At 45.8% G+C, this 10,958-nt stretch overlaps 1 protein-coding gene across 1 annotated transcript in view; it reads right to left on the bottom strand.

The window, feature by feature from the left end:
- Positions 1-8,522: 8,522 nt before the first annotated feature.
- Positions 8,523-10,958, bottom strand: part of LOC126354399 (neuropeptide Y receptor type 2-like) — a 659,461-nt gene continuing 657,025 nt past the window's right edge. Inside the window, exon 7 of the mRNA XM_050004009.1 lies at positions 8,523-10,307. Within this exon, the coding sequence (XP_049859966.1) occupies positions 10,081-10,307 (227 nt within the window). The 3' untranslated portion in view covers positions 8,523-10,080. The remainder of the gene's footprint in view (positions 10,308-10,958) is intronic.

Genomic DNA, 10,958 nt, shown 5'->3' with positions numbered 1-10,958 from the left:
TTGGTTTCTGGCAATACAAACCCCAGCCGTCAGCCACTGAGGGCTGGGGTTATTATAGGAACCGCGCAGCTTATGAAAGGGTATCTTGTGGTGTCTGCATCTACGTCCTTCACTCCATTAACAGCGAGTCTGTCCCTCTACAAACACCTTTAGAGGCTCTGTTGCTCCTCAGGAGTTGACGCCACAGGCTGTTACTATCTGCAGTCTTTATCTTCCACTGGATGGTGATGTCCCACAGCATGTCCTGGCTGCACTGATGGCCCAATTGCCGCCACCTTTACTGTTACTGGGCGACTTCAATGCCCCTAACCCAATGTGGGGTGGGTCAGTGGCAACTAGTCGAGGCGGCACTGTTGAGCATGTATTGACACAGCTCAACCTTTGCATTTTAAATGATGGTGCCTTCACACATTTCAGTGTGGTGCATGGCACGAACTCAGCCATCGACCTTTCGATCTGCAGCCCTAGCCTCTTACCATCTGTCCAATGGAGTGTGCACGACGACCTGTGTCGTATTTACCACTTTCCGATCTCTATGCCACTGCCAAAGCGTCCCTCTTCTGGGCACCCATGCGGATGGGCTAAGAATAAAGCTGACTGGGACTTGTTTTCCTCCATGGCTGCTACTGCGCCTCTTTCTAATGAAGCCATTGATACGGTGGTTCACTCGGGCACCATCGGCATCGTTACTGCCGCAGAATCTGCCATTCCCTGTTCTTCTGGGTTCCTTCGGCGGAGGGCTGTGCCGTGGTGGTCACCTGAGATCGCTGAGGCGATTAAATATCGTCGACGGGCGGTCCAGTGTCACATGTGACATCCCTCAATAGAACACCTCATCTCCTTTAAACGTCTGCAAGCGAGGAACCGCCGTCTTATTCGCCAAGGCAAGCAGGAGTGCTGAGAACGGTATGTGTCCACCATTGATTGGGCTCCACATCTCTCCATCGCAGGTTTTGGCCAAGATTAGGCACCTATATGACTATCGGTGCCCTGACAGCGTGCCTGGGCTCTAACTGAATGGAGCAGTTTCTACCGACTCCGACGTAATTGCAAACCGCTTGGCAGAGCATTTTGCTCTGAATTCTGCTTCTGCGAATTACCCACTGGCCTTCCACTCCATTAAAGAGTGGGTGGAACGTCGGAGCCTTTCATTTCACACCCACCATCCAGAATCCTACAATGTTCCATTCAGTGAGTAGGAATTCCCCAGAGCCCTAGCTGCTTGACCTGATACAGCTCCCAGGCCAGGTCTCATCCACTGTCAGATGCTGAAACACCTCTCAGTGGACTGCCAGCGACGCCTTCTCGACCTTTACAACCATATCTAGGTCAAGGGTGAGTTTCCATTGCAATGGCGGGAAAGCATTATTTTTCCTGTTTTGAAACGTGGCAAGAACCCATTGGAGATGGACAGCTACCGCCCTAGAAGCCTCACCAACGTTCTTTGCAAGTTGCTCGAACGCATGGTAAGCTGGCGGTTGAGTAGGGTATTCGAGTCACGGGGCCTTCTGGCTCCGTCACAAGGTGCGTTCCGTAAAGACTGCTTTGCCGCCGACAATCTGGCGAACCTGGAGTCAGCTATCCGTACGGCCCTTACCCGCCGTCAACACCTCATCGCTGTCTTTTTCGACATGCGGAAGGTGTACAATACGACATGGTGCCATCACATCCTCTCTACGCTTCATGGTTGGGGCCTTCGGGGTCCCCTGCCGATTTCCCTACAAAATTTTCTGTCGCATCGTACATTCCGCGTGGAAGTCGCGGCCTCACATAGCTTCGAGTTCAGGAGAACGGGGTACAACAGGGTTCTGCCTGTTTTTAATTGCAATTAACGAGCTAGCTGCGGCGGTGGGAACGTCTGTCTCAGCTGTCTTGTATGCTGACGACTTCTGCCTTTACTATAGATCCATTAGCATTGCAGCTGTGGCAGGGCGCTATCCGCAAGGTGCAGTCTTGGGCTGTAGCGCATGGCTTCCAGTTTTCGGCTGCCAAGACCTGCGTTATGCATTTATGCCGGCGACGAACAGTTCACCCGGAGCCGCGGCTTTATCTTGCCAGCGAACTTTTGCTGTGATGGAGACACATCGCTTTTTGAGCGTGGTTTTTGATGCTCGGTTGACTTGGCTCCCACATATTCGGCAGTTTAAATAGATGTGTTGGTGGCATCTTAATGCTCTGCGGTGCTTGAGCCATACCAGCTGGGGCTCGACCGATCTACCCTCTTACGGCTCTACCAGGTGTTAATCCAGTCTCGGCTGGATTATGGGAGCCTCGCTTATAGATCAGCATCCCAATCTGCGTTGCGGGTGCTGGACCCAATTCTACACAGCGGGATCCGACTTGACAGTGGTGCTTTCCGGACCAGGCCTGTGGACAGCATAAAAGTGGAGGCAGGTGTCCCTCCACTGTGGTTATGGCGCCAATGTTTACTGGCCACTTATGCTACACATGTTTGTAGCTTGCCCGAGCATTCTAATTATCGTCTCCTGTCCCCGCAGTCGGTCGTCCGTCTCCCAGAAAGTCGGCCCCCTTCGGGTTGTACGATCATGGTACACATCAGAGAGCTTCTCTCCAGGCTTGGGGTTTGCCCTATTCCACCTCCTTTCTGGGCCCCTCTGCGTACACCCCCGTGGTTTGTGCCCCGCATTTGCCTTCAGCTCTAATTGTCACAGGGCCTGAAGGACTCAGTCCCCTGCTCGCCGCCGCTTTCTATTCATACTTGCCACGTATCAGGGCTCTGGCGTTGTTTACACTAACGGTTCGATGGTTGCTGGTCGTGTCGGTTATGCTCTCACTCTAGGGGACCATTGCGAACAACGTTCATTGCCGGCTGGCTGCAGCGTTTTCACTGCTGAGCTGGTCGCCATCCTCCGTGCCCTACAGTATATCAGCTCCTGCTCAGGTGAGTCCTTCTTTATTTGTAGCGACTCCCTGGGCGATTTACGAGCTATCGACCAGTGTTTCCCTCGTTCTCGCCTGGTGACGGCTATGCAGGAGGCCCTGCATACTCTTACCCGTTGCGGCCGCCATGTTTGGATACCCAGCAATGATATGTCGACCGGCTGGCGAAACAGACCACCAGTAAACCATTTCTGGACATCGGCTTCCCGGCGCCTGATTTGCGAGCACTCTTACGCCTGAAAGTTTTAGAAACTTCGGGACACTGAATCTCGACCCCTGACCACGCTAAACAAAGACCGTCCTATCGAGGAGACGACTACTGTCTCTCGCAAAGATTCTGTTGTCCTCTGCCAGCTGCACATTTGGCACACACGGATGACGCACAGCCACTTATTGCGTCGTGAGGACCCACCTCCATGTCGCTGCGGATCCGTTTTGACGGTGGTCCACATTTTGTTGGAGTGCCCCTTTTACCTGTGCTCAGGCAGACGTTCGCACTGACTGACACGCTCCCTGAACTTTTAACAAATGACATTGCCATGGTACTCTTAGTTTTGCGTTTTACTCGGGCAGGGTTGTTTTATTACGTAATCTGAGCGTTAGTTATGGTTTTTTGTTTTTTTTTTATACTAAAATTTAAGTGTGTTTCTTGGTGGTTGGCTTTTCATTTTTTATCTCTATGGTCGGCCAACCACTGTCACACACTTTGTGATTTTAATTCGTTTTGTCTGATCTCTGTTTGCGTCTTTCCTGTCCTGTGTCGTCTGTTGTCGTCTCCATTCTTCGTTTCTATTCTGTGTGGGTATTTGCAGTTCAAGAAAAAGGAACCGATGACCATAACAGTCTGGTCCCTTCAATCTCAGAAACCAACCAACCAACACACGTTAGTCTTTCACACTATAGTTAGCGACGCACTGTTGGAGAAACAAATGAAAACGACGTTCATTTACCCAGTTTCGACAAGTTTTCTCAGGAGTGATGCTAAGACAAATTTAAGAACAACTGGGAATCCGCTACTCCAGTCTGATACCGCTGCTGTCTGATGGTAACGATTCCAGATTTCAAACAGCCTTCATTGCATTCAGAATCACCAATTAAACTAGCAGCGGTTCTAGGCGCTTCAGTCCGGACCCCACGACTGCTACGGTCGCAGGTATGAATCCTGCCTTAGGCATGGATGCGGGTGAGTTCTTTAGATTAGTTAGATTTAAGTAGTTCTACGTTCTACGGGACCTCAGATGTTAAGTCCCATACTGCTCAGAGCCATTTGAACCATTTTTTTGCTCAAAGCCATTAGACCCATTTTTGAAATGAGACCATTCCTAGAAGTTTCTGAGAATTAGTTCTAACACATCATGTAAAAACTCGGTCGCTTACAGTACTTCTCGAGTCGTAAGGAAAGTCAATGCCTTCAAGAGGGTTTTCTAGAAGACAAGAGCCAGTCGAGAATCACATTACTGGCCATTGGCAAAGCTCAAACAGTGGAAACCACATCCATAAACTTTTTAAAATAATGTATATATATGGAAAACTAATAAACACTGTAAGAAAAAAAAACGACGCACCACTTAGGAATTTTCTGTATTGGACGGATAACGGAAAATGTGACATATTTGCATGTGTACAGACACAAAGATGAACACAGTTTTAGAAAACACTGGATGATTTTTTTCAAGAGAACGAGCTTCACAAACTGAGGAAGTCAACCCCCTCTGGCCCTTACGTATGTTGTTGTTCCACTTCACACTGACTGATGCAATTGTTGGATATCCTCCTTAGTGATATCGAATCATGCCGGTTTATACCGTCCAAATCCCAGCCTAGTTTTAGAGACAACAGTGTTGAAATCCAGTGGCATTACTGGAAGAGGTAGAGTTTTACAAGCATGAAGCCAAGCAGTAGAAGCTCCCACCGTATGCGTTAAGATATTATGTAAAGCCCAGGATGGCTCGCCATAGAGGAAAAAAAACGGGGTGTAGAGCATCGTCGACGACTCGCTCCACTGTCAGGATACCGCGGATGACAGCTAAAGAAGTCCCGTAGTGAAATGGCACACTGGCCATAGAGTTGTTTGACTGGCGACAGTCAAGCTAGTACCCCTGTCCTGGGCGTCTGCAGACACGTCTTCGCTACATGATGTTCACTGTGATGCGGGGTTCATTACTAAAACAATTCAGCACAAGTCATCGAAATTCCAGGTCGCGTGTAACCAACACCACTGCAAAGAGGTGTACAGAGGAAGTAGCAGTTGGTGGAAGGGGCTCCATAAGCTCAGCTTTCTGTCTATGAGCTTCCTACAAATGGTCGTTGTGGTCCCTGGAGCACGGGATGCATGTCGGAAAGACGACAGTGATGAATCCAGGGCGCTGAGTGCCTCTCTGAAGATTGCTCTTGACTCACCCTCCGTCATGCCTCTGGGTCGACGGCTTCCTTCTTGATGCTGCATTCTGCCAAGGGTCATGAGTTCTGGCTAGCGTCGTCACATAGGGGTATCGTTCCTTTTCAAATGTCGAGCGATTCTCCGAACACTCCAAACGGCTTCTTCGAGCCCAATCACACATTCACTCTCAAAATGTGACATCTGCGTATATCTTTCAGAATCCACATTATTCTTACTATTCTTTTTGTTAATGGTATAATGACGTTGTACTGATACATACTTAGTGCAAATAAAGAAAACATTTCCAAAATATACAAGAGACCAAACTAACTATCTGCTTTTTCCCCATGGAATAATTAATACTTGAAGATAGTAAAACCTGTCAAGGAAACATTATGGTATACTTACTGGTTACAAGTAGACATGTAATATACCCTAGACATACCTGTAGAAGTAGTCTGGTGTCGGCTTCCTCATACTTACTATTCGTTGAGCTGTACTATGGATATATTACCTTTTGCTGTGGGGCGGTATTATCCCTTACATTAGTCAATTTAACGTGACTATAATGACTTTGCGAGCACTTTAGGTCAATAAAAACGACTACCAGAGGCGCAATCTCTTTGTAGATTATTAGTTGTGGTTTGTTGGAGAAATACTCTCGATTACAGTGTATGAAATGTCTGTGGTAACGATTAGGGAACTGCCTATGTAACACAGGGAGAATTACGCGATTTTGTAGTTATCAGATATTGCATCAATGCATTATATGCGAGGCAACGGGGACAGCGCTCAGCCAGCAGCCTGGCAGCGCGTCTCCAGGTGTGCAACCTTAAGTGTTTACAAAACAGAGCAGTGGTTTGCTGGTTGTGCTCTCGCCACTAATATTTCGCCTTTGAATAATTGAAGTGGGGCAGAACAGGAGTCCCTTAGGAATTAAAAATTCCGGAAAAGTTGTTGTTATCCGCAGCTGTGGATCTTCCCAGGTGGATTGGGTGGAATTTACTCATGAAATTTGGTAAAGAGGGATTAATCGTGAAAATAGTTCGATTCCCACGCCGTACATTGGTCGGCACTGGGAAAGTGGGTATTTTGAGCGTTTCTAGGGATGTGATTCACCCGGTTAAATTTGTTGAGGAAAACAGAGGCGAAGAGCCATCTTGCTCGACTCTCTGGTAGGGTCTTCCGTCTTTGGCTTTAGTTCTGAGAGGACGTGAGCCATGTCAGCTCTTTGCTGATGGGAAGATTGTCGCAATTTGAGAAGTTTACAGACAGCAGTCCGTTGTCCAGGGGTATAATGTCCGGGGCCCCACACCCGGATTCCACGGCCGCGCCGTCGCCCGCCGGAGACCGCGGCCACAGCAGCAGTAGTACGGAGAGTGTTAAATAGCTGGATCACGTGCAATTGCTGATTCCACTGCGGTTTCACGATACCTCGGGGTGCACTAATTCTTGTTATTTTTCGTTTTTTGTCGATGTCAGTCGGTCAGCCAATTTATAAGACATCGCGTTTTGTACCGATTCTGACACAGTTAACTGCCAATCCCAGCTAGGAGGGTAATTCATAAATGGCTCATTAGTGTTTTTGTTCAGCACTGGTCTGAAGTTGATAGTAAATTTATTGATTCAGTAGAGCTTTTAAGTTCAGTAATTTGATCTTGAATTCACCTCTTGCTTTATTTTATTTCTTTGTTGTAATTGTCTGATATCATTGAACCCTTTAAGTGTTCGTTATGGTTCATGTTTGGAATTAAAATTAGGTAACATTTATCATGAACATTACCACTGCAGATTACTTACGGGCGACATTTAAATCTAGCGTTATCCATTCTTGCATACATTTCCACTCACGATTTCTCCGTAAGTTTTTTGACAGGGCGAACAAACGCAAAATCCAGACAAGCAACAGGCGGGGTGTTACAGCTGCTAGACTTTGGACATAACATCACTAATATCAGATGCACTGGAGCCTATCACTCACACTGTTCCTATCAGGCCACGTGATACGTTATTGCAGTTTAATTCTAGCTCATCGTCTTAAGACTCTACATTAAGTCATCGTACAGCGATAATATATCAAAATCAATCTCTGTAAATTTCAGGACCTAATTTTGTATTCATAAATAGGAATATTCTACTCATTACATTTTTAATCTAACTAAATGATATTCATATAAAATATAAAACCAGTTGATGCAGAATAAAAAACCACTTGTATGAAATAGTTACATATTTGTTCAAATTCTCGACACTTTAAAGTTTCGCGAAAGTCTGAGATAGATAATGGTTATCTTCACTCCCTTGTCACCTACCCTAAAGTGAGACTCTGGCTGTAATCTACCCGGTAGCATTCTGATTTTAGGCGTTGCCATACTACCTTAGTGTTGATTAACAACAGCCGAAGAAACATATTATTGAACAGGAAAAAGTCGATAATAGTTACCATTCCGCAAACAAACCAAAATACCATTTGTGTACCGAAATGTCGTTAAGTGTCATTTGGGTGAGTTTGCTAATAGTCGGCGTTGTCGGTGAAGAACATCTTTCACAGAGAAAGCTGTTAACAGAAAATTCGTAAGGAGGGACCTTTCCTGAAAGGAGGAACAATCCTGTTCCCAGGATTTCAATGAGCACGCTATTCACTATATATCTTTAAATCAATGTAGGTTAACACGTGTCATCCCACTCTAAAAACCTTGGTTAATGAGAATGCTACACTGTTGGAGAGGTGCTCCGCAGTTGAACTATAGGGAACGGTACTATTCTTGTTGGGAAAACGTCTTAACTGTACTCAAATTCACCGTGAAATTTCGGCAGGTTATGGACAAAATGCAGTGTGGCACCCAGTCTTAGTGAAACGGTGTCAACTATTACACCATGGTGCTGACCAGAAAGTTCGTATCTCACAACATGAAGTCTCCATCTTTTCGGTTAGGTGAAAGAACATCTGAAGGGAAAAGACATTTTCCGACTATGAGGATAGAGTGTGTATTTACCGTCGAGGAATTGAACGGCTTGGAGCACCTTCCGACCATTGTCTATACAGACGTTGTGACTAGACTGAGAAACAGTGCCCCGTTCAAAAGTGTAGCCCAGATCTGAAAAAAAAACCTTACTTGGCCTGCGCTAATAGTGGGTAATTATTTTACCAAGGCCCCTTGTATTTTCTTCCTTGTACTGTTCTGTTCGTCTGAAAACCAACGCATGAAAGGTTTCTGTTTTATTGACTAAACAAAATAAATACTGGGTAACAGTTATATTTTATTTACACCGTAAGATACACTGAAAGAGATGTTTATTTAGCAGCAAATACTCCTCCCCTGTCCTGGCAGAGATTAGCGCACTGGCGTCCCTGACGTGGGCTCATAGCGCCGGGGACACCAGCTGGCGTCTCTCTCTCTCCTCTCTCTCTCTCTCTCTCTCTCTCTCTCTCTCTCTCTCTGCAGCCCCACATCTACTCTTGCCTCTTACTTCAGCACTGGGCCAGAGGAGTCTTATCTTTTAACAGCAAACACAGCAAGCCCTTGAACCGAGCCAGCAGCACGACAGCTTCCTGTCCGTCTTGTATGTCCATAAAAACAGTCTTTAAGCAGAATTAGAAAGCAAAGTGGCAACAGTCAAGGTATCTCACATAAGTAAATCACATCAACTCATAACTAAAAATTATTACACACAGTTTGCCATCATATCAATGAATATACTTTTGCAGAGGCAGCTGGGAAAAAAAGAAAGCGAGGAAAACATTTACTGTAAAAAACAATTTCAGATAACCACAGGTCTGAGGAGATTTTGTGGTTTCACGTGGAATTGTTTTATATACTTTCAGAGATTTTGATATGCGGTTCTGCACGTATAGTTACGTCCAAGATCTTCGGTATGGTATTTTCAAATTTTGATTCGGTTTATGTATGTTTTATCGTCTTGTTTACGGAGAAGCTACAGACTAGTAGTAATGGTTAATACTTTCTTGTGTTTATAGGCGGTGTTTGGTAGAACACACCTAAGCCTCGTCGTACGGTGAGACATGTGAGAAAAAGAAATGACTAACTTGGAATTCACGGATGTCGCGAGAATTAACGACATGATGTAGGGAATTTAAGACATGAACAAGATGGTATGGTAAATAATCACTGAGTAAACTGGATGTGTGGCAAAATGAGGATGCTTGTGCTTCTGTTAGAAATAATTGTGATAGTAAAAAGAAGAGGTAAAATGCAGAAAAGTTCATCTATTTTTAAGTCTGTAGCAGTATTATAGGTGTATCAATTGAAGATAGTAGGAGTTCCTTGTCGATCAGGTTAGTGTTTCACAAATTTCTGCATAGTTTTCTGGACTGTGACTTGTAAGGAATTAAAAACGATCAATGCATTTATGACATAATAGGTCATATTCAAGTGGAGTATGATCTGTTATCAGCTTCAAGAAATTATGTATCCGACTGCAAGTCATACTCGGGTTTGTGAAAGTACTGACTTTGGTGTTTTAACGAGTCAAATCAAAGTAGTATCCCATGACAAGGAGTTAAGAACGACACAATGCCACGAAAAACGTGGCACATACTAGTCAGCAAAGCAGTCTTCCTGGCTTCGCTAAAGCAGCTCCTCTATACAACTCACGCAATCATCCATTGCATTTCTATACCGAAAGAGTTCATTCACATACAGCAAGGGTATGTTTTCTCGCACACACTTCTCGCAGCTGCCAACTAGCCAGTTCAGCATCACGTGCTCAACAACGAAGGCGAAAGTTGAAGAGGACGGCGTCAGCAGAGCAGATTTTCGGTCTTCGTGCTGTTCACATTAGAGTGCAGTCACTGAGGCCTCTTTGGCGGTGGGCCGTAGAAAACTGGCTGCGCCGTTGCGGTGCTGGAGGGGCAGCAGGGCCCCCTGAAGGCTGGCGGCGGCCGCGACGGTGCTGCTGTTGGCGGTGGGCACCGCAAGCTGCGTACGGGTCGTGCCGTCTTCCAAGCCGCCGCCGCCGCCCATCCCCGTACCCGTTTCGGCGCAAGACGTGGGCCGCGCCAGCACTGCAACACGGACGGCGGATCAGCAGGTCAGCTAATTACTCGTCCAGCAACAAGGCCTAAGTACTTCATACGATGATAACCGTGGCCGACTATAAGTACAAGAACTAGCGCACGTCTATGAGACGTCAGGAATGTAGTGTTAAACGTGGTCCGACATAAACATGATGGATGCTGAAAAGTTAACCACAGCACAATATGTTGGTGGCGAGTACACTGCCTGAAAACAAAGAGAAACGGAAACGATAGTGTGTGAAACTGTGCATAGCAACAGGAGAAGCTCAAAGAGTTTACCATAATTAGCCACGTCAGCTACAGTGCAAGGACATAAAAACAACGGTCATTATTCTAGAATGTGTGAACAATATTTGCATACACAACACTCTTTTAAGAAAAGTCACTTTTTAATTTCATTCAACTCAACCGATGTTTTCCAAAAGCCTGCAACTGCGTCATTCATGATTTAATTAGTGAAACACTGCACTAGCTACGGATTTTTTTCGTGCTTAATATATCGCTTTTCGAGAAAAAGAAATATCCACATAGGTATTTTGTGTGGTTTTTGTATGTGTGTAATCTGTCTCTCTTGCCATGCAGTTGTGTTTCACAGGTTACTGCAGTCGGACAGATTTCTTTTCTCAGATTTTCCAAAAC

Source organism: Schistocerca gregaria, chromosome 3 (genome assembly GCF_023897955.1).
Source record: "Schistocerca gregaria isolate iqSchGreg1 chromosome 3, iqSchGreg1.2, whole genome shotgun sequence".
Classification (NCBI taxonomy): Eukaryota; Metazoa; Arthropoda; class Insecta; order Orthoptera; family Acrididae; genus Schistocerca; species Schistocerca gregaria.
The sequence above is the reverse complement of the archived record's forward strand: the minus strand, read 5'-3'. Positions and strand labels throughout refer to the sequence as shown.